Raw genomic sequence first — 24,735 nt, 5'->3', positions numbered from 1 at the left:
GCAAATGGAGCTAAAGTGCATATTAAGAGGGTAAAACTTGAAATTGACGCAAGATTTCAAGTTAGAGATGTACGTTGTTAGCCATTAAAGTATTACAAATGAGTATAAACATATTAATCTAGAAGAGAAAAATGGGATGCTAAAAACCATCAGTCTGAAAGAATTCAAGACAACTAGAAAGTAGAAAGTAAGATAGTAAACTTAAATACAATTACAGCAGTTGTCATGTTAAATGTAAATAGAATAATGCTCCAATCAACAGACAGAAATTATATGGTTTAAATAAATTTTTAAAACAATTCAATTTTAAAAACTATGCACCATTTATAAGAGGACATCCCAAACATAAGAATATGGAGAGGTTGAAAGTAAAAAGTCAGAAAAAGATACATGATGCAAACACAAATCAAAAGAAAATTGGTGGAGCTAAATTAAGATCAGGCAAGATCGACTTTGAGGCAAAAAGGCATTACTATAGATAAAGAGAGAAAACTTTTCAAAGGAACATATAGTAATTTTAAATCTGTACTGCAACTAATAATTTTGCCTCAAATATATATATAGCAAATACTGATAGACTTTGAAGAAAAATGTGGATAAATCTACAGCCATAGTAGAATAATCTCAGTAACTGGTAGAACAGCAGTCAAAAAATATGAAGAGCAGAGAGTTGAATCCATACTTCATACCTTCCCATCTATCCTCCATGACTCAACCTCTCAGATTTTTCATCTCTTTGTCTCTCTGAGGTGCATTCAGGATAATTTCTTCAGATCTATCATCCACTTTATTCTCTCTTGAGCTGCATCTAATCTGCTATTAAACTTATCCTTTGAAGTTTTCCTTTACTATTTCAATTATTACATTTTTTTCACTTCTAGAAGTTCTATTTTTTCCTATTCAAATCTGCTTAGTCTGGTTTCACTTTTACCTGTCTCTGTCCATGGCTGCCTGCCTGCCTGTCCATCTAGATCTGCCTGCCAAATTCTCTGTCCGCCTGTCTGCCTGCACCCACCCACCTGTACATCTTCACCTCCCTGTTTATTTCCACCTCTGCCAGCTGGCCTTTCTCTACCCATCTGTCTGTTCTTCTACGCCTGCCTGCCAGTTTATATCTATCAGCTCATCTGTAAGCCCTTCCTGTCTGTCTGTCAGGCTGCCTTCTGTTTACATCCTGTCTTACCCTTTCCCCTTTGCCCGTTTCTTGCCTATCTATCTAGCCAGGCCAGCAGCCATATATACACATAGAAATACCTAGAATGAGCTCTTCTAACATTAATAGTGGTTACTTAAATTACTTAAATGGTAGTGTTTTGAGTGATTTGCTTTTGCTTTCTTCTCCTCTACAATTACATATAGAGAGAGATTGTTTATCTAATGAACATTCATCTTTCTTTAACAAAAATAAAGTTGTTCTTTAAAACAAAACAACCTAATGAATAAAGATCCTTTAGAGCACTGCCTTGAACTTTTCAGACCATAAACTAAGATATTTTACAGAAGGATAGCTGCCTTTGTATATACAGTATATACATAAATAAATCAGAAGTTTCACGAAGAAATTCTAATCCTTACAATATGCACTGCACTATGAAATGTTTTGGTCTATTTTATTCTATTCCATTATTTTTTTAAAATACTAGTTTTTGACCCACTAAGTAGATTTTATGACCTACAAATGGTCACAACAGGCAGTCTGAAAAACACCAGATAGAAGACAAATTTCCAATGGAGCAACCCAGAGACTAGAACTGCCCTACCTGAAGCACTCCACCACTGCTGGCCTCCTGCTGGGGGTGGCAGTAAACTGAGGCTGCCCTGAACCTTGCAGAACCTCATCTCCCATCAGTTACTATTTCCACCATCTTCATCTCACTGAACCATCCAGTCCAAGATGACTTGCACCATTGTCCCTGCTGTGAGCCTCCCTGCTTCCAGGGGCCACTCATCTGCATTTATTCCCATGTCACACACGTGGACATCTGATCTTCTGCTGTCTCACACAGTTCTCTAGTGTGAGAACACACTTACATCCCCACTGAGAACATGAACTTCTTGAATATGCATTTTAAACTTTAATAGCCTTGAGGCTTAAATAGTCTCTGAATACTTTAACTTAAAATTGAAAAAGACTATTAGAAAAGAAGTCACATTTCGTGCTCCATAAAAGAAAAATTCTTCCTTGATCAAGGGAGGGCAATAGAATGCAATGTTAAAACCCATGCCCCCTTTCCTAAATGTCTCTATTTCGGTATTTTAACAATGTATAATACTCATATTTTAAAGTTCAAATATACACTTTCAAACTAGATTTGATTAAGAATAAATATAAAATGTAAATAAAATGTTTTTGAGCTTCATGGCACATAGATGTCTCATAACTTCAGTCATAAGTAGTCTGCAGTCACCTCAATGACTCAGCTACTTCCAAATTAAATTTAGATTGGATTTAGGGTTTAGACTGAATTTGGAATTTAGAGCACACTAATGTCATGAGTAGAATGTCAATAATGGATGCAGATAGAACTATGTGTATGATAAGTTGACAATTATACAATAAAGGTAAACCATATCAACTTAGCACACTGCAAAAAACTGAAAAGCTTTGTCAAAGATATCTAGTCTTATATTTTAAGCATTTTCATCCAAGAATTTAAAACATTACTATAGAACAGAGTCAGCAAACTATGATCTAAAATCCAAATCCAGCCTGCCACTTGATTTTTGTAAATAAAGTTTTATATGAAACGGCCATGCTTATTTGTTACATACTATCTACGGCTGCTTTCTCACTACAAAGGCATAATTGAGTAGTTGCAACTCAGAGAGCAACCCAGAGTCCATATGATCCAGAAAGCCTAAAATATTTACTATTTGGCCCTTTACTGTAATAAAGTGTACTGACCTCTGATCTCTATCATATGTCCTCTAGGATCTCGACTATTTCAATTCAAATTAAATCTTTACCTTCCATGTGTACAACAGGAACACGATTATAGCAACATTAATGGAGGGAATAGGATAGATTTTTAAATCATGGACTATTATAACAAAAGAATATTTTGGCAGCACAGTGTGTACAGTATAGATTTAAAAGGGAGGACACAGAAGCTGTGTGGCTCCAAGGAGTGTGCTGCTAACCATGGTCAAAGGAAAAGGAGAGAAAGTGAGTGAGAGAGCCCCCTGCATGACTTGCCCAGTGACGGCTCACAGAGAAGCTGACAAGGAACTCAGAAGGGCGAAAATAAATATGTACGTAAGAACACAGGTCCCTTTAAAGAAGCAGTCAAATCAAGAGGAGATGCTGATGTTAGGGAAGGAAACAAGATAAGGTTTGGCCTTGTTATCATTAAGATACCACAACAATGACAGATGAGACTGCAAGTGGGCATTTTAAAGGGCAAGTGTGAAATTAAGAAGTGAGATCTGGACAAAAGGCTTGATTGGGAATCATATGCCACAGTGGTTGATGGCACCGGGCAAGCAGTTGAAGGCCCCAAGGAGGCAAGTATGGAGTTACAGAAGCAGAGGTTCAAGGCCAGAATCTTGGCTAACTCTGGTAATTTGGAGTGAACAAAAAGGACTAAAAAATGAAACAGAAGAAGACACTGTCAGGGAGTGAGACGAACCAAAGCAGTGCTGTGCCACAAACATCAGGGAAACATTACGTAAGGGGAATTTTAATTGCAGATTCAACACATTTTCTCAAGTGAAACTTTCGTGTTCATTAAAATACAAAATATGGTAAAACCTCTAGATTGCTGTGGATTCTACTGGGAGTTTCATTCCTGGTTGACTTCTTTTTAATGAAAGTCTCAGAAGCGAAGGGTTCATTACTCACTATTTGGAAATCTTGCCTCTCTGTAAAAAGGTCTTCATGGTGCAGGTGCACCGCTCGTATGTGTGCAGCAGTCTTCCTGCTCTCACCAATAACACGTCTCTGCCATTTGAGGGTGTCACCTTCTGTTCTAGCGCATAGACTAAACAACCATTCCCCTATCATACACAAGCCCCCACCAAAAGAGCCATGTTCTCTGTTTTCCGGGACACCAGTACCACGATGCAGGTGGTTAGTGGCTCCAGCCCAGGCTACAGAGCTACTGTCTTCTCAACTACATCAAGGGTTCTGCTTCTGCTGTCAGATGGCTATAGCTCAGAGTTTCTCCACAGCAGCCACTACTGACAGTTTGGGCCAGATTGTTCTTTGTCATGGGTTGGGGGGAAGCTGTACTGTGCTTCTGGATATTTAACAACATACTGGGCTGCTATCCACAGATGCCAGTAGCACTGCCCACCCCGACATTGTGATAACCAAAATGTCTCCAGACATTGCCCAATGTCCCCTCGGGGGCAAGATCAGGCCGAGCTGTCACCCATGGCTGCTAATCATTGCCCCAGCCTCTGATCTCTTCTGTGTTCTTCCCTTGCTTGAACCGTTTTGCTGTTTGCACTTGTTCTTCCCAACACCTTTTTACCCACCAGTTTCCACTATAGGTGTGTTATTTCAATGTCTCGGCCTCAAATCCTTTCTTCCCTTTTATTCCTTTTCTCACTCACCTTTTTCCTCTTAAGACATAAATACTTCTATCATGTGTGTTGCCATATTCCTTTGCAGCGAAAGTAGAACTGTTTGCAGAAACTTGCAGCTCATTAGAGAGCTCCCCAAGGCCCAGGAAACACTGCAGCCTCAGGCTCTTCTTTGCTACATTCATTTATTGATGAGCATTCAAGAATGGCCTTCTTCCCATGTAACTCTCAGTTGAAAGTTTATTATGGAAACATGAGGGTATTTGTGGGATGATTTTGCTCAACTATGGAATTTTCCCTCCATATGTAGGAATTTTACAAAAACTTTATTTTTTTAATTTTAATTTGTTTTTATAGCAGTAACATTGGATTATAACTTATATAACTTCTTTCAGATGTACATCATAATACCTTTCGAATTCTCTGTAGATTATATCATGTTTACCAATCAAAGACTAATTATAATCCATCACCACACACATGTGCCTCAACACCCCTTTCCTCCTCCTCCCTCTCTCCTTCCCCTCTGGTAACCATCAATCCAATCTCTGTTGCTATGTGTGTGTTTGTCGTTGTTTTTATCTTCTACTTATGAGTGAGATCATACGGTATTTGACTTTCTCCCTCTGACTTATTTCACTTAGCATAATACCCTCAAGGTCCATCCATGTTGTCACAAATGGCTGGATTTCATCCTTTCTTATGGCTGAGCAGTATTCCATTGTGTATATATACCACATCTTCTTTATCCATCCGTCCCCTGATGGGCACCTAGGTTGTTTCCATGTCTTGGCTACTGTGAACAATGCTGCAATAAACATAGGGGTGTATGTATCTTTATGCATTCATGTTTTCAAGTTCTTTGGATAAACACCCAGCAGTGGAATAGCTGGATCATATGGCAGATCTCTTCTTAATTTTCTAAGGAAACTCCATTCTGCTTTCCATAGTGGCTGCACCAGTTGGCACTCCCACCAGCAGTGTACAAGGGTTCCCTTGCCCCCACATCCTCTCCAAAACGTGTTGTTTCCTGTCTTGTTAATTATAGCCATTCTGACCAGAGTGAGGTGATATATCATTGCAGTTTTGATTCGCATTTCCCTGATAATTAATATGTTGAACATCTTTTCATGTGCCTGTTAGCCATCCGTATATCTTCTTTGGAGAAATCTCTATTCAGATCTTTTACTCATTTTTTAATTGGCTTGTTGGGTTTTTTCTTGCTGAGATGTATGAGTTCTTTGTATATTTTGGATATTAATCCTTTATCTGACATACAGTTTGCAAATATCTTCTCCCAATTGTTAGGTTGTCCTTTCCTTTCATTGATGGTTTCCTTTGCTGTGCAGAAGCTTTTTAATTTGATGTGGTCCCATTTGTTTACTTTATCTTTTGTTTCCCTTGCTCAGTCAGACATGATACATGAAAATATGCTAAGACCAATGTCAAAGAGCATGCTGCCTATGTTTTCTTCTAGAAATTTCATGGTTTCAGGTCTTACATTCAAGTCTTTAATCCATTTTGAGTTGACTGATGTTTGTGCACAGTGTAAGATGATGATCTACTTTCATTCTTTTGCATGTGGCTGTCCAGTTTTTCCAACACCATTTATTGAAGAGGCTCTCCTTTCTCCATCGTATGTTCTTGGCTCCCTTGTCGAATATTAGCTGTCCATAAACGTGTGGGTTTATTTCTGGGCTCTTGATTCTGTTCCATTGATCTGTGTGTCTGTTTTTGTGCCAGTGCTATGCTGTTTAGGTTACTCTAGCTTTGTAGTATATTTTGAAATCAGGGGGTGTGATACCTCCAGCTTTGTTCTTTTTCCTCAGGATTCCTTTGGGTATTCGGGGTCTTTTGCTGTTCCACATAAATTTTAGGATCCTTTGTTGTATTTCTGTCAAAAATGTTTTTGGAACTTTGATAGGGATGGCATTGAATCTATAGATTGCTTTAGGAAGTATGGACATTTTAACTATGTTAATTCATCCAATCCAACGGCACACGGTATCTTTCCATTTCTTTGTGTCTTCATTTTCTTTCAACAAAGTTTTATAGTTTTCCGTGTACAGATCTTTCACTTCTTTGGTTAAGTTTACTCCTAGGTATTTTATTCCTTTTGTTGCAATTGTAAATGGGATTGTATTCTTAATTTCTCTTTTTGCTACTTCGTGGTTAGTGTATAGAAACCCAACCGATTTTTCTTACGTTGATTTTTTACCCTGCGACTTGACTGTATTCATTTATTATTTCTGAAAGTTTTTAGTGGATTCTTTAGGGTTTTCTATGTATAAAATCATGTTGCCTGCAAATACGGCCGTTTCACTTCTTATTTTCCAATTTGGATCCCTTCTATTTATTTTTCTTTCCTGATTACTCTGGCTAGGACTTCCAACACTATGTTATTAAATAAGAGTGGTGACAGTGGGCATCCTTGTCTGGTTCCTGTTCTTAGAGGGACAGCTTTCAGTTTTTCTCCATTGAGAATGATATTTGCTCTGCATTTGTCATATATGGCCTTTATTATGTTGAGGTATTTTCCTTCTATACCCACTTTATTTAGAGTTTTTATCATAAATGGATGCTGTGTCTTGTCAAATGCTTTCTCTGCATCTACTGAGATGATCACGTGATTTTTATTTCTCATTTTGTTAATGTAGTGTATCACACTGATTGATTTGCAGATGTTGAACCATCCGTGCATTCCTGGAATAAAACCCACTTGATCATGATATATTATCTTTTTAATGTATTGTTGTATTCAATTTGCTAGTATTTTGTTGAGGATTTTTGCATTGATGTTCATGGTGATATTGGCCTGTAATTTTCTTTTTTGTGTTGTCCTTCTTTGGTTTTGGTATCAGGATAACGTTGGCTTCATAGAATGACTTACGAAGTCTCCCTCCTTTTCAATTTTTTGGAACAGTTTGAGAAGGATAAGTATTAAGTCTTCTTTGAATGTTTGGTAGAATTTACCAGGGAAGTCATCTGGTCCTGGACTTTTATTTTGGGGGAGGTTTTTGATTACTGTTTCAATCTCCTTCCTGGTGATGGGTCTATTCAAATTCTCTACTTCTTGATCCAGTTTTGGAAGGTTGTATGACTCTAAGAATTTATCCATTTCTTCTAGATTATCTAATTTGCTGGCATACAGCTTGTCATAGTATTCTCTTAGAATCTTTTGTATTTCTGAGGTGTCTATTGTAATTTCTCTTCTGTCACTTCTGATTTTATTTGAGACTTTTCTCTTTTTTTCTTGGTGAGTCTAGCTAAAAGTTTGTCAATTTTGTTAATCTTTTGGTTAGTTTTTTAATTAATTTTTTCTGTTGTTTTTTTAGTCTCTATTTCATTTATTTCTGCTCTGATTTTTTTATTCCTTTCTTTCTGCTGATTTTGGGCTCTCTTTGTTCTTCTTTTTCCAGTTCCTTTAGGTGCACTGTTAGACTGTTTATTTGGGATTTTTCTTCTTTGTTGAGATAGGCCTGAATTGCTATAAACTTTCCTCTCAGAATCGCTTTTGCTGTATCCCATAAATTTTGGCATGTTGTATTTTCATTTTCATTTGTCCCTAGGTCTTTTTTTGGTTTCTCCTTTGATTTCTTCATTGACCCAATCATTGTTCAGTAGCATTTTTTTTCATCTCCACATTTTTGCAGCTTTTCTGATTTTCTTCCTGTAGTTGATTTCTAGTTTCGTACCTTGATGGGCAGGAAAGATGCTTGGTATTATTTCGATCTTCTTAAATTTATTGAGACTTTTTTGTGGCCTAATATGTGATCAATCTTGGAGAATGTTCCATGTGCATTTGAAAAGAATGTGTATTCTGCAGTTTTTAGATGGAATGTTCCGTATATATCTACTAAGTCCATCTGGTCTAAAGTGTCATTTAAAGCCAGTGTTTCCTCATGAATCTTCTGTTTGGATGATCTATCCATTGATGTAAAGTGGAGTGTTAAAGTCTCCTACTGTTATTACGTTACTGTCTATTTCTCCTTTTAAGTCTGTTAATAGTTGCTTTATATATTTAGGTGTTCCTATGTTGGGTGCACAGATATTTACAAGCGTTATATCTTCTTGTTGGATTGTTTCCTTTATCATTATGTAGTGCCCTTCTTTGTCTCTTGTTACAGTTTTTGTTTTAAAGACTATTTTGTCTGATATAAGTATTGCTTGCCCTGCTTTCATTTCTTTGCCATTTGCATGGAGTATCTTTTTCCATCCTTTCACTTTGAGTTTATAAGTGTCCTGAGTTCTGAAGTGTGTCTCTTTTTTTCAGCATATATACCAGTCTTGGTTTTTTATCCCAAAAACATAATTTAAAAAATCACAAAAGAATGAAAACCACAACACTCTACATGACAAATTAAAAGCAGGATTAGAGGGATCATTATTCTGTCCTGTAATTTAGCCCAATTCATCAATGGTATTTCTTGGAGTATTATGATTAAAAGAACAAGAGCAAATATCTCTTCAATTTCATGAATTTATAACACACACATACACACACTAACCTGGTGAAATACTTCATTGACGAAATTGACATAACCTCGTGTTGACAAGAGAATCCGCTGCACCATTTCATACACGGTTCGGTGCTCTTCCTCAATGCTACAAAGGCTAGAGTTGCTGAGTCTTCGGTCAGACAAGGTGCTGCTGTTAGAATGGCTTTTGTCCTGCTCTGTGGGCCCGCCACCATCCATCTCCGGTGCCTTCTCTTGCCCCGCACCACCACTAACAGTCTGGAAGAAAGTCATTACCACTTCTGAGTGACCCTCTTTGACACTCAAGAACACCTACCAAAACTGAAGACTTGCTTTATTTTAAAGAACTCTTGTTTCCATCAACTTGACAACAAGCTGGAAACCAGCGCTACTCAAAGCACAAGGGGCTCCAGGATCTATATTTACCAATTTTACAGTTCACCAACTAACCCCTCCCTGACTCAGTTATTTTAACAGGAAAACTACTAAATTATTGCAGGGAGGAAGGCTGTGAAGATTTATCAACCTGGAAAGTTTAATTTACATTTGTAGAATCACAGAATAGATTAATGTGTAAATGAATTTATATTATCATCACCTTTGGTCTCTACACTTCAGCACTTACTCTATGGTCACAAAGATTTGAAAACTTGGTGGATTTTTTGCAGCCACAATGTGGGAAGCATCATTTGATTCTTAAGACAAAGTGACACCTTGATGGAGGAATGCCAATATCTTTAAAGGGTATTTTATGAGAAGAACCTTGATCTGAGTTTTATATTCATAATCTCAGATCAAACTTAATATATTTATAAAACCTTAAATATTTAGAAGACTTTAACAACACAAAGAAATAAAATAATTCATGCAATGACTCACAAAGTTTAACACTGTTCTGCTCTCATTCCTCCATAGAATTAAAGGTTTCCACCAAACATAATACATGTATAATTATGCTTCATCTTTGTAAATTCTACTATTATTCTTTTAAGTGTCAAAAATATATACTCCAAATACCACTAAAACTCTACCCACGGTGAATATTTTGTACAAGAAGTGATAAGATATGAGTAATATAAAATAGTAATTTCAGTGACTACCAAAGACCGTTTGAAAGCAAAGCAGATATCCAAATAGTAATCTCTGGGAAAATTAATGGAAGATTAAATCTATAATAATTTTTCTCTTTCTGCCTTATCTACTAAGCCTGTGTGGCTTATCATGTCACACTGTGAGATGAGCTATCCTATAAAAATTAGTTCATCTTTTTTTTTTTTTTTTTTTTAAAGACTTTATTTTTTCCTTTTTCTCCCCAAAGCCCCCCGGTACATAGTTGTGTATTCTTCGTTGTGGGTTCTTCTAGTTGTGGCATGTGGGACACTGCCTCAGCGTGGTCTGATGAGCAGTGCCATGTCCGCGCCCAGGATTCAAACTAACGAAACACTGGGTTGCCTGCAGCAGAGCGCGCGAACTCAACCACTCGGCCACGGGGCCAGCCCCTAAAATTAGTTCATCTTTTTGATGGATCAACTATCTTCCATAGAAAAATAAAATTCTACTCATTTTTACTGATACATGTTTTTTTCATCTGTAAAGCATGGAGGTTGGATTAAGTCTAACATCTTTTGCAGCTCAATAACCTGTGATTTTTTGATCAATAAGTCCTATCCATTTTCCCCACAGGTCAGAAAAGAAAAAAAAAAAACTCATGTACATACACACATATGTAGCAAATTAAAAATGGCCACAAATTCTTTGACACTCCTTCCCTAGAGAACCAAAATCTACATCCCCTCCCTTTGACCCACATGTACTGTGCAACTGTGTTAACCAGTAGAATAGAATGGAAGAGACCTGTGCCAGTTTCAGGCCCAGGACCAAGAGGTAGACAGTTACCACTTCCTATCTCTTGGAAGATTTGCTCTTGGAGCCCTGAGCAGCCAGGAAAGAAGTCTACCTAGCCTGCTAGAGAGACGACATAGAAAGGGAGGCACAGTTGAGCCCAGCCTTCCAACTGCACCCACCAAAGTAAAAGGCATATGAATGAAGTCATCTTGGACCCTCCAGACCAACCAGTTGCCAGCTGAAGACTACCATCCATTGACTTCAGTTAGTGCCACAAGAGGCAAGAAAGGATTGTTGTTTTAAGCTACTGAGTTTTGAGGTCATTAGATAACTACTTAGATAACATAACAATTAGATAAAACTAAAATAATGTACATAAAGAATGAAGTTTAAAGGCACCAAGTCATTCAAACAATGAGCTGTTATCCAAACAGAACATAGCAGTAACATAGACGGATTTCTCATCATGCCATAAATTGAAAACTACTTCTCTTGATAAAAGGATGCTTTTCTTAGCCTCTCCTAGTCCACTCATCTACAAAAGGCTGCCTTCCAAAAACATCTATATGTTTTGACAGATACTGATAATTATAGCAAGTAATAAGAGTAAAAACAAACTGATAATCCAAGTCTACTCATTTCTTGTCTCTTTTACGAAGATTTATAGTACGAGCATGAATAAGAATTAACCACAGAAAGAGGTCCGTTTTGTGCCCACTACATTCAAGCTGGAATTCTCAATGACTATTTAGTATTAGTTGATTTCAGTGGTAAACGCAAAGATGACTTTCACTTCTTTGGTGTATGAAGCAACCTTAGTCAGTGAAACAGACATATCTGCTTGGACCAGGCCTGCGCTGCCGTGGCTCAGGAAATTGCATGATACAAACTGTCACTTAATCCTTCCCCTCTACCCTCCCTACCACCCTGGTTTCTTCTCAACCCACAGCTCACACTGAGACTTCTTCACCCTCAGGGTCAGGTTAAATGAGGAGATCCACAAAGCAGGTGTGAAACAAGAGGATGTAACTGTAACTCTGTTGGTGATGCCTAATGTCACTCAATCCCCCAGTGGTGACTCACCTACATTGTTGGGGGCAGCACACATTTGCCTTGGTAGAGCTTAAGAACACAGAGAGCACTACAGTGGTAATCAACAAACAAATGAGTTTGTACAATATACAAACTCCTGTAGGGTTGTCAATTTGTGTGATTCCCTTTTTCTAACTGTTCATCCCACAAAATACAATTTCAGGAAACCCACAGCCCATGAATCATTGAAGGGCTGGTTCAGAATTAGTAAAAGCGGTACTTTAATAATATAACTAAAGAGTTATTATGCAGGTAAATGTGATCAACTGTCTTAGCATCTCAAACTTTCTTTTCCATTCCCTAACGGACTTGAGTTTTAATGTTTAATTCATGTGCATACAGAACTGGTAAAAACAGTTACTGCTAAAATTTTTAAATCACCACTCTGCTTTCTCTAATGTACTATCTCATACAAAATGAATTACTAAGGAATAATACTTCACTGAAAACATTTTCATCTGAGGCGCGAAGAATTTCTGCATCAGTGCAGATTTGAGAGGAGGACTCTTGTTGCCAACACAGTATGGGATGTATGAGCAGCTGTATTTTCATTCTCTCATGAATGACACCACTGAACAAGAAAATCTGTTAAAACAGATTGTCCAAGTGGTAAGTAAGCTAAGTCTAGAAGATGCACTAATTCCTTTTCTCCCTGGTGAAAAACATTGTCAAAGTTATTAGTTCTAGATCAAAAAGAAGTAAATTCACTTTGGAAAAAATACCTCATACATGACATTTAATGTAGTAATAGTGGCAAACGTGTGAACTCTATTTGGAAACAGTACTTAAAAGACTGTTTTAAAGGGCTTTTATAAGAGCAGCATATTCTTTGAAAAGAGATTTTAGATTGCCTGACTTGGACAGTAATATTCACTTTACATGAGTAAAATTACACTAAATTTGAAACTTCAAACAAAAACTTTCAGAAGACAAATGCAATTATATGTGCTTTTTATTCCTGTAACTCCATTTCCAAAATTTAATATTCAATTGTTTAAACTGCTGCTTTTTCTCACATACAATGTAAATGAAGAGTAGAACATAGGAGAGACGTGAGATGAGGTGGGAAACACAGCAGCAAGGCAGAGAAAGGAATACAGGAAACAACTGGTTCACTGAATAATGACTGCCCCCAAAGATGTCCCTGCCCCAGTCCCAGAACCTTTGACTATGTTACCTTACCTGGCAAAAGGATCTTAGGAGGTGTGGTTAAGTTAAAGGTGTTGAGATGGGAAAATTATCCTGGTTTATCTGGGTGGCCCCCGTGTAATCACAAGGATCTGTAAGGAGGCAGGAGGATCAGACCCAGAGAAGGTGATGTGAAGATGGCAACAGGGAAAAAAAGGTGATATGATGATGGGCCATGAACAACGGAATGCAGCCTCTAGAAGCTGGACAAGGCAAGAAAACAAATTCTCCTCTAGAGCCTCCAGAAGGAACACAAACCTGCCCACACTTTGATTTTATCCAACTGAGACTGATTTTGGACTTCTGAGTTCCAGAACTGCAAGATAATAAATCTGTGTTGTTTCAAGCCACTAAGTTTGTGGTAACTTGCTACAGTGGCAATAGGGAACTAATACAACAACAGTCTCTACAATGGCAGTGGCCATTTCTAGGTGCAGCCACCTGCAGGGCATGGTAGCACTGGGCACAGATGGTTGTCTGCCTAGCATCCATGCCCCCTCCCTAACAAAACGCCAGTGCTCCTCGTACCTGACTCACAGGAAGCTGACGCCATCCAAGTACCAGGGGAGCATTCTGTTTCATGGAAGCCAATCACAGCCCTCCTCTGCCATTCAAATAGCCAGCTGTAAGCCAATCAGTGCCTTGTTACTGTTCTAGGAGAGGCCAAGTAACCTAAATTCTTCCACTCAGACAAAAGGGAAGGCCTTCATATTTCAGATTGTCTCTGTAATTGAACAAAAATAGCAGTGCCCCAGCTGCTGGCAGCCATCTTGTAATCATGGGGGAATCGAAGATAAACCAGCCAGAGGGAAAAGGGCAGAGAAGAGAAGATTGCGAAGAATCATAGAGCATGAGTGAACCATATTCTCAGCCACCCTCATCATGAGCTTCTTTCATGAGATTAAAATATTTCTTTTATATTTAAGAAAGCTGGAGTTCTGGGATCTTTTTTTTCTGTTAAGATAATAGAACCATCCTAATTGATTCAGGAGGTCAGGCCCTTACGACACTGAAAAAGCTAGATAATGAAAGTAGATGACTCACAAGTGTGAAGAGTCAACTACAGGAAAAAATTAGAACCTTAAAGCAGTGGTTAATTTGCTATTCTTGCTACTTATCATCATCTAAACATATTTTTCAAGAATGAGCAACTTATTTTCAATAAATCCAGGTGACGGTTTTCTGAAATTTTGAAACCAGGTAGGAAAAAGTTACATCCTTTAAATAGACTGTTTTGAATTGACTGAACAATCACACGAAATGTAATGTAAAGTTTATCAAAGAGTGTGACTGAATGTCTTATATATAATTTCATGCAAGTGTTTGCGTGATGATTTTTAGTTTTTGTCTACCTGGTGCATGAATAAAGGTCTCTCATCATGCTTCAGAACTGTGTTTCCCTGACTGCTGGTGAAATCGGGGGCATTTTTATTTCCACTTCTGTGAACTTCCCTTTCATCTCCTTTGTCCATTTTTCAACTGGGTTGTCTTCTTATCAATTTTTAGGCACTCTTTACAGCACGAATATGAACTCTTTTAACAGCCATGATGTTACAAATGCTTTTCGCAGTCTATTGCATGGGTGTGGCTTTATGCTATCTTTTTGACACGTAAGTATTCTTCTATTTTTTTAAATAAAGCTGAATCTCATTTCTTCTATGGCTTCTGGGTCTTATCTCTACTTAAGTTGGTCTCCCACTTCCCAAATTTATACATTCCCCTAGATTTTCTCCTAAGTTCTTCATATTTTTGTTTTTATATTTAGACATTAAATAAATTTAGACCTTAAATCTATCTGGCATTGGTTTATGTATGTAAAATGAAGCAAGGTTCTGAGAAAGAGAGAGACAGACAGACAGGTTCTTTCAGCTTTCAGGGCTATAAATTAGATTAGATATTCAATGCTAATCTCAGTCTCACTCCCTTGAAGGAACCTCTGGTTTCTGTCTGGAAGTCTGTATAATTTTTCCTTAATCCCTGAAAGTCAAATGTCTGTTTAAGTTTGTGTCTGTTTAGCTAATTCTTCCTGGGACTCAAAGACCTCTTCAGTCTAAGGCATCACTTTTTTTCAGCTCGGGTTAACTATTCTTTTTATTAGTTCAATTACTACTTCTCATTCTTTTCTTCTTCTGCCCTCACAATATTTGTAAGTCTGGACCTGTCCTCCAGTCTTATTTATTAATTCCTGATTTCCATCTCTTTGAATTTTTGCTCAGTGTTGTGGGATATTTCTTCAGAAAACCAATTTTGTTCTCAGCAGTGATCATTACCTTTTCCAGGTCACCTACTAAATTTTTAAATTAAGAAACTTAAGGTTTTAAACTTTCTTTCAGCAAGTGTTTTGTTCTTACTGCAATTCTATCTCCCTCAGACTTCTTTGAAAATAAGTTCCTCCGGTTCTTCAGTCAATTCTTGTCAATGGAGCCACGTGCTCCTCCTTCAAGGTACTAACTACCCCTCAGGTGTGTGTACTCTCAGCTAGGGCCAAGGTCACACTTCTGGAAACTCCAGGAATCAGCAAACCTGCACTAAGTGGCCCATACTTCCTATGCCTGCTCTTGGGAACAACATAAAAAGCACAAAAAACCACAACCCCTCTGTGCAGTGTCTGCTCTCTGGCTTCCACAAGTGGTCCCGCTCTACCCAGCGCAAAGTCCCGCAGCAACTCAGCCTGCTGGGAAAGCCCCATTTGTGTCTAACCAAGGCCAGCCATAGAGAGAAGGCACCACAGGCCCCATAAAGAAGAGGTCTTCACCAAAGGCCTTGAGGACAGGCAGCCTTCTCTTCCAGGGACCCCCATCATGGCTCAAAAACCACCCTGAAACCCTGAGCTGCTAATCCACTCCTTCCCTTGAGATCCAAAGGGCACCTGACAGTCTCACAGGTGCTCTCTATGGCCCACTTGCATGATTCCTGAGGGCCTTCCAGGTGCTGGGAACTGGCGAAGGTAAAATAGGTCCCTGGTCTTATGCTCAAAGGTGACTGGTACTTGAGTGAAGGAGAGAAAATGAGAGGAGGCCAGGAGTGTGCACACAACAGCCATCTTCTCAGAACGCCTCCCTCGCCACAAGATTGCCTCATCGTGGCAATGCCAAGAGAGCACAGCAAGTGCTTGTAACTCACAGCTTCCTCTGAAACCTCAGCATTACACAGCACACCAATAAAATCAAGTCCCTATAACCAACAACCTGTAAAAACCAATAACCCTAATAATCAATTTCTCTGGTATATGTTAGTGTGTTATTACAAAAGTATTAGGAGATAAAAAGATGATGAGTGACATACCTGTATGATTTTAGGCAACACATCAACTCCATTTTTAGTGTTTTGTGTTGTAGTTAGATACTTTTTTTCCAAAAAGAAAGTTACAATCCACTTAATAAAAACAACCCGAGCTGCCATGTATGGAATTTTTGTACTGTAAATGTTTTCATTGTCTCGAGTTGTAGTAACGTACACTGGCTTTGGTCTCAAATGGGGGATGTCTGGAAGAAAAAAGAACACATGATTAGGTTAGTGGATCTTAACATTATATAGCCCCTATAAATGTTTCAGTTTCCAATTAAATAGACATATATTTGGTTGTTTAAATACCAACTAAGATTAAAGAACCAGAAAGGATTAAAAGTGGCATCTTGTGGTCGACTCATTTCTGGTTCCACCTTGCGATCTGACCAAGACGAGGTAGTGGTAATAGTGACTGTTCACTTACAACTATGATATATAGCTGTGGAAAAACTAAGCTGATCTTTTTAACAAATTTGAGAAATTACATGTGACTGTAATAGTGAAAATCTTTCTACATGTTAAAACTAATTTAATCTTACTTTATGACTGGAACAAATGTAAAAGCATGCATAGACATTTTCATCATTTTAGGCATTTTAACATCCAACACTACACTAATCAAATCCTTTTCCCTTTAAATGAATCCAAAGAAACAGAATCAGTATAATCTACTTCATGTCTGAAAGAATTCAGAAAGTCATATTTCATCTTTGAGGTGTCGGACACCACAATTTTCAAAGAATTAATAGGAGGTCCATTTCTCATTCTTTAAATTCCATAATCAATATGACAATTCTATGGCATTGGATTTGAGATACTACTTGCTGTAAGTCCAACTCTCTTACTAATTTTTTTACACCTGTAGGTAGCTGCATGTACCTGGAGGAAAATTCTCAGCAAATAACTTTTAATTTCAGAATATTAACAATATACTATGTTTCCTACAATGAATATAGACTACTTATGCAATCAGAATTTTTTAAAAAAATACCCACAGAGATATAGCTAACAAAATACATATCCAGTACCCCCACAAGTCAGCACTTCCACATCTTTCAGAGTGCACTGGGCTTCCATGGTTTTCCCCTTGCTCAAGCGTGTGGGTACAAACACACACCCAGAGACGACTGAATTAGTTGTCTACATTCCCCAGATGGATTAACATCTGTTGTGACCTTTTCCCCTCCAAAATAGTTCTTGATTATTCATTTTAACTAATTTAACCTGCTTCAAAATAACAAGGACAGGAAGATTTGCACCCCCCCCCCCCCACCTCCACAAATCTAAGGAATGCTTCTGTCTCATGAGTCTTCATTGCTTATAGAAGGAAAACTTTAGGAGCTAAATTGGAAATTCTCTGATGTTTCTTTCCCCTCTGGCGCTTACTGTCCCTGGGTTACCCACTTGCCCAAACATCTGTCCTTTCATAAGCAGCTGTAAGTAGAACCTGCTGGATAAAAGATCCAATATAAAAGTAAGGGCTTACTGTGTGCAGCTATGCGGCCTGGGCTGGCCTGCCTGGCCAATGAGCAAGGTCTGGGGTCACCATATCCCACCACTCTAAGAGAGGACTTAAGGAAATGCAAGCTTATTTTTTACATTAGAAGATTTTAGGGGCCGGCCCCATGGCCAAGTGGTTAAGTTCACGTGCTCTGCTTCGGCGGCCCAGGGTTTCACCAGTTCGAATCCTGGGCTCGGACATGGCACCGCGAATCAAGCCATGCTGAGGCGGCATCCCACATGCCACAACTAGAAGGACCCACAACTAAAATAATACACAACTATGTACCGGGGGACTTTGGGAGAAAAAAGGAAAAATAAAATCTTTAAAAAAAAAACGATTTTAAATATAATTACACCAAAGAATCATAATACATTTCAAATTATTTCTAAGTATAGGAGCCACAGTTTCTCCTTATTGCTGTGAGCTGAGGTACATCTTAGTTTGTACAAATAGTTAAAATCATTTATTAGAAAACCTTAAACCTCTTACAATAAAGTTATCTTTAAATATAGGAATAAAATGACTATTTTACTTTCAGAATACAAAGGTCTCTCTGAAAGAGACTGTACAGCCTCCCTATGGACATCCTTTATACATGGCTCAATCAGTACTTACCAAGCACAGGTTTGTAGATGTTTGTTAACTTAGTAAATGATGGAAATAAATGAGGAAGATAATACTTTCGAAACAATGTAAAAAGAAATTTAAAACCAGTATCTTGATTCTCCTTATTCTTCCACTCCAAGCTTGCAGCCTTTGGATAATAAGTGGAGAAGAACACATGTATATTTACATTTCAAATTAATGTATACTAAACTGAAATGCTCTTATACTATTAAAATTCCTATCCTAAATAAAAAACTTTATAACATTGACAATCATGTAACGAAATCATAGCTTAAAACTCAAAAGATGATGAGAATGAATACTTTAAAACAAAATGGTAACTATGTTAAAAACAGCATTTTTACTGAGTATTAAAAAAAAATGACCCAGTGACGGCATATCTTTTGAACTTGCTCTACTGCATCACGCCCACATTTCTTCCCACACGTTCTGTGTAATGATGTCACATTCCTTGTGCCTTAAAATGTTTAGTTAGCTGTAATCAGATGCTTTTATTTTTTTAAACTCAAAAAAGGCCATTTATAACAAACAGGAATTACGGAAACAACCCCTAGCAAGGATTTCATCCAATGTTACCTACATGCAAAATCAATATCAAAAGGCAAAGCTATGGAACCTTGTAAAGCGCATTTTCCTCATTAAAAGCAATCCACAGGCTAAGATAAACCAAGCCTGCCAGTCCAGCTACACCTGTTAGTGGTTCTTAATACTTGCTAGACCCCAGAGCACTCTAAAGAAAACTTCCCAATTCCTTCATGATACAGCCCACTTAGAAAATAATGACATTTGTGCAGCACCTGAGGTAAAGGGACGAGGGGCTTTGGCCGCCCCTGCGGCAGAGGGGCTCAGTGTCTGTAACCTGTTAGAAGTTCTCCAGGGTGAGCCAAGAGAGAAACTCTGCTCTGAGGACTCACCTCAGCAGACAGGTGAGGGAAGGACAGAAGGATGGACACGCACGTACAATTCTGTACACAATTTAGGTGATTCACAGTCTGCATTAAAACCTCTACCCTCTATCAATGGCATCCTTCTTCTACTGGAATCCTGGAGATTACGTGACTTATCCAAGGTCACACAGCTTATTAGTGACACATCTAGAATAAACACCCAAGTCCCCCAACACATCCAAGTTCTAGATACTCTATGCTGATCTCCTGGGACAGATGGAATGCTCTACCACTTCTGGACAAATAAAATTTGAGCTGCACATAGAACAGGCCGATAGAGCTAAAATGGGGGCTTCCAGAAGACAACAGAATACCCCAGTCAGCTCTCAGGATTTTAGAGTCCTTGTGTTTCTGGTGCTGGCTAACGGAACCAGGGGAGAGAAGAGCAGAAGAGATCACCCGGACAGAGTAGTGAAAAAGGGAAGCCAAGGACTGAATCCTAAGGGACAGCAGAGAGAAACACTGTCCCCTAAAGAAAACTGAAAAGAATAAAAGAAAGGGAGGAGAAAAGCCAGAAAAAAATATCACGGGAGGAGAGAATCTCATGAAGGAGGGGCAGTCACTGTCAAACCAGCTGACAGATTCAATACAGCAGAAAGTGAAGCATGTCCTTCCCCTGAACGTGACCACCAGATCCCCTTCACGGTCTTGGGCCTCCTTCTTAGCAGTGACAGGCAGGTAACAGTGAGTGTCAAAGGAACACTAGGTGAGGAAGTGCACTTGGCAGAGATTATTATGTCAACAAACTTGGCTGTGAAGGGGAGGACAGAGACTGGACTCTTCCCAGGAGGAACTAAGGGCTGAGAGAAGTGTTTGCTAAGAGAGATGAATTCAGTAGCGTTTTTTTGAACCATATCATGCTCAGAAATATAGACCAAGAGACATAAATCACCTAAGGAAATCATAAACCAATGATTTTAGTTCTGTATTCCTGTGCGCCCCTCTTCTGCATCCCCCTGCAGACTTCTGAATTGAAGTGGGCCAGGGCTGGGGGTGGAAACAGGAGCTTTCATTCTAAAATAAGTTCAGAGATTGTATTATTCCAGTTGGTAAATACAATAGAAAGGAATACGTAACACAAAGCAGGCCTCTGCTGATGGCACGATGAAATAATTACACATACTTTTGTTCAAACCTCCCTGCCTGCCCTGCCTATTCCTGAGACACCCTTTCAACCTCTGGGCCTGCCTCCTTCTCCATCCTGTCTCGCAGGCATAGAGATCAGGGTTAGGGAAGCAATAAGGAGGCAAAAATAGTTTCATACACTATGAGATAATAGAAAATATACATATTGGTCTCTGCCCCCGGTTCCTGGCATAGAGCCCTAAAACCCTTGTAAATCCCTAAGTGACAAGAGCATTAGGAGCATCTTTTGTTCTAATGAGGTGACTCTGAATGGGTTCCTGGATGGGGCTGGTCACCAGAAAGACCAAGCCATGATAAGAAGTTGGAATTTTCAGCACCCCTCCAGTTTCTCCAGATAGGGGTGAGGGGCTGGAAATGGAGTTAATTGGTAATGCCTACGTGAGGAAGCCTCCATAAAATCTCAACAGCAGAGGTTTCAGGGAGCTCTCAGGTGGGTGATGCACCCCAATTCCATGAGGACAGAAGCTCCTGCACTCTGGACCCTCCCAGACCTCGCCCTATGTATCTCTTCATCTGGCTGCTCATTAGTATCCTTTATCATATACTATCATATCCTCTAATAAACTGGTAAATGTAATGTTTCCCTGAGTTCTGTGAGCTGCTCTAGCAAATTAATCCAATCTGAGGAGGGAGTCATGGGAAACTCTGATTTGTAACCAAGTCTAATAACAGAAGTTGTGAGTAACCTAGGACCTGCTACTTGCAATTGGCATCTGAATGGGGTGGGAACAGTCTTATGGGGCTGAGCCCTTAACTTGTGGGATCTGATGCTATCTCCAGATAGACAGTGTCAGAATTGAGTTAAATGGTAGAACACCCAGCTGGTATCACAGAGATTTGCTTGGTGTTGGGAAAAAAAACCCATGCATTTCCTGACTAGAAGCGTCAGAAGTGAAGTGTTCTTGTGAATGTGGTAATAATATGAAAGTAAAGGATACACCCAGATGGAGAACTGAATTTTTTCCTTTATATACACACTCACACAAAACAGTATGTATGCCCGGCCTTTGCTGAAGTGACCTGGCACATACTCTATGATTAGTGAAATATTACACTAAACAACCTCAAAAAAAAGCAAAAAAACAAAATATGAACAAATGGGAAGAAAAGAGGCAGGTTTTCTTTTTCCTACCGAGAATAAGACTATCACTGAATTATCTACAATTTTGCTCTTACCTGAATAACCATATATTTCAACAGTATTTGAAGAAAAAAGCACGTTTGGTCCTCAGCGATCTTTTCCCCTGATACGGCTGGCAGGAGTGGAGTAATTTCTTCTGGATATATCTTTGCTGCAGAGTGGAAAACAATGAGAGCTCTCTCGGCAAAGTTAAATTTTAAATGGGGTTTTAAAAAAAAAAAGAGGCCTCTATTGAAATGCATCTACCCATCCATTGGAACTCTTCAGAATGAACTCCAAGCCAGTGTACACGAAGGGCTTGGAAAAATGGTACAGATGCCCACAAAGCCACCTCTCCCACTGGACCATTTTCACCGCTTTCAAATTCCACCTCAGTCAGCCTAAGATCAAATATCTGTCAGTGGGCAATAAAGTGATGAGCAGCAATCAATCAATGGCCCTAACAGGCAAGTTCCTTGAAAACTCACAGGACACAAATGGCTGCCATTAATAGTCCCATGAGGCCACTACTGTCCTTCCATGAATGCTGCATGAAAATACACAGCTGGCAACAAAGAGCCTGTGAGAGCACTTACATCCACTTATGAAACAATAGTGATGAGGACAACAGACAGAAGTTTTGGATAGCGAATTTAAATCACCACAAAAGCATTCCAGACATACCATGTGTCTCTACTTTCTGCTATCGCCAACATTTATCTCCTCCTTTCCATTCCTGTTCCTATCACTTCAGTAAATTTCTCCTGTCATCATTTCATATAAAATAGGTTCCAAGTCTTTTCAATTCTAATGTTTCTAAGAATCTACTGTGAATACAAATAGGGAATAATTCCTCTTCAGAACGTATCTATGAAATCAAGATTTCTATTCAGGAAAATGACAAACCAAGGAATTCTTCAATGTAACTCGAAGAGTTATTTCAGCCTGTAAGATGGTTAACATCACTCACCATCAGCCGCACTAGGGCTAGGATTGATGAGTGTCTCCAGAGTGCAGGGCCCTCTAGATGACATGATCGCTGGGAAACCAGGCACGAGGCAAGCAAAAATCAGCACCTGCTCTTCTGCACAGTTTGTCTGAAGTGCTTGAAGCCACAAAAGAAACAGTCTGATTCCTTCACATCTTATCTAAAAATAAAATTAAAGGTAATGAAATTAAATACTTACGTGTATTTGTAGAAATGCATTGCAACTTAGCATCAGTTCTGAGAAAGAAAAACTAGAAGTTAAAGGCATTGTTAAAGTATCGCACCAAGTTTTTCACTTAGTGACAAGTAAGTAAGGATGCTGCAATGCAGCACAAGAGTTAAGAGCTTGGGTTCTGGAGCCAGAGAGCCTGGGTTCAAATGCAGGCTCTGCCACTTTCTAGCTTAGCTGTGACCCATGGAGAACCACTTAACTTCTCTGTGCCTTAGTCTCCCTATCTGTAAAATAGGGATAATAACAGAATTTACGACAAAGTTCTGGTGTAGGATTAAGTGAGTTAAAACAGTGCCTGACTCATGCTAAGCACTACATATTTCCTATTAATAGTATTTTATTCCATCGGGCAACAGTGCCCATATCATCAATGCTCAATTATCCATGAAAACAATGCAAAGATAATCCGCCTCCGAATTTACACTATGCTTTGTATCACGTTCTTGAAAATCAGAACACCTGGAGCTAAATAAGACCATGAAGACCTGGCTCACTGGGATAGGGCAGCTCTCAGCTTCCCTGCCTTATGTCTCTACTCTCTCCAACATCGTCACTGTGCTCCGAATGGTCGGCATCCCCTGGTAGAAAACATTCTGATAGGCAGATGTGTTATTTTTCCTCTTCTACATTTACTTTCAACTTCATCCCATTCCTAGAATTCATAAACACAGGTACTTCCATTTCTATATTCCTAAATGGCTGAAAAGATAATGTCAATAAAGGAAGTTAAATAAGCAAAAGAGATGAAAAACCGTCAGATGCGGCTGAAAGATGGAGAAAGCTCCAAATGTAGGCAATTGACGGACTGCCTGATAGCTTTTCAATTACACCCAGGTGGTGCGGATTCCTCCAGAGCAAGTGTTCAAGCCAAACACTCTGCAAGGAAAGGCTCTGCAAGGCTCTGCAAGAAAGCCAAGAGAGGCAAAAAAAAAAAAAAAGAAAGAAAAGAAAAAAAAGTTTGGCTGACTCCCCACAGAAGTCAATTACACCAAGATAGACACCCTGTCTGGTGACAGTGCTTCCTCATGTGGATTATACAGTGCACTTTCAGACATGCTGTGGACTCACCATTGCTCTGCATAAACCTCCACACCCACTGACACTGTCCTCCTCTCCCCAAGCAGGGAAAATAACTACTGGGGTGGACAGAATTAGGCACGTTAGCTTTCAAGCTGAGAGAGGAATGGTTCAACCTCTTCCCTTTTCCGATAATGGAACAGGAGCAGTTAGCACCTTGCCCGTGGTTCCTGAGCTGTACACAGCAGAATCAAAATGACAACTCAGAACTCCAAACTCCAAACTCTAAACCCAAGCTGCTTTCTCCTAACAATATTTAAAATGTCTATCACAATAAGTTACAATACAAGAATAAAAACTCTAACAATATTTGTCATACAATATCTCTATTAAAAATAAAAAACTAAGTGATTTTTACAGTTTTTTTCCAAAATGGTCTAATTTTGTCACTTTATGGCATTAATAAATTAAAGGGTAATGAAAAAATGCCATTACATTTTCTTTTAAAATAAATACCTTAATAGAATTTCCAGTGTGTAGAAGCTTCTTTAAAGTTGAGCCTGAAAATTTAAAACAATGAATTAGAAATGGAGTATATGAAAGCATATTTAAGATCTATTTTTAAAAGATCAGTTTTACAAAGAAAAAGTGTACTTGTGAAAAAACATATAATTTTTAAAAAATAAAAGGAAGAAAGGTGACCTTCAGAAGCAAAGCAATGTCATAGAGGGAGAGA

At 38.8% G+C, this 24,735-nt stretch overlaps 1 protein-coding gene across 10 annotated transcripts in view; it reads right to left on the bottom strand.

Annotated features, from left to right (window-relative positions):
- The window catches only part of RALGAPA2 (Ral GTPase activating protein catalytic subunit alpha 2), a 319,858-nt gene that overhangs the window by 225,207 nt on the left and 69,916 nt on the right, over window positions 1–24,735 (bottom strand). For all 10 annotated transcript variants that reach the window (XM_070485498.1, XM_070485497.1, XM_070485495.1 and 7 more), the window contains 6 exons: window positions 24,516–24,559; window positions 22,733–22,910; window positions 21,819–21,934; window positions 18,538–18,676; window positions 16,416–16,615; window positions 9,036–9,263 (listed from right to left, as the gene is read on the bottom strand). In XM_070485498.1, the coding sequence (XP_070341599.1) occupies window positions 9,036–9,263; window positions 16,416–16,615; window positions 18,538–18,676; window positions 21,819–21,934; window positions 22,733–22,910; window positions 24,516–24,559 (905 nt within the window). The remainder of the gene's footprint in view (window positions 1–9,035; window positions 9,264–16,415; window positions 16,616–18,537; window positions 18,677–21,818; window positions 21,935–22,732; window positions 22,911–24,515; window positions 24,560–24,735) is intronic.

This window comes from Equus asinus, chromosome 15, assembly GCF_041296235.1.
Source record: "Equus asinus isolate D_3611 breed Donkey chromosome 15, EquAss-T2T_v2, whole genome shotgun sequence".
Classification (NCBI taxonomy): domain Eukaryota; kingdom Metazoa; phylum Chordata; class Mammalia; order Perissodactyla; family Equidae; genus Equus; species Equus asinus.
This window is presented reverse-complemented; position numbering and strand designations above follow the sequence as displayed.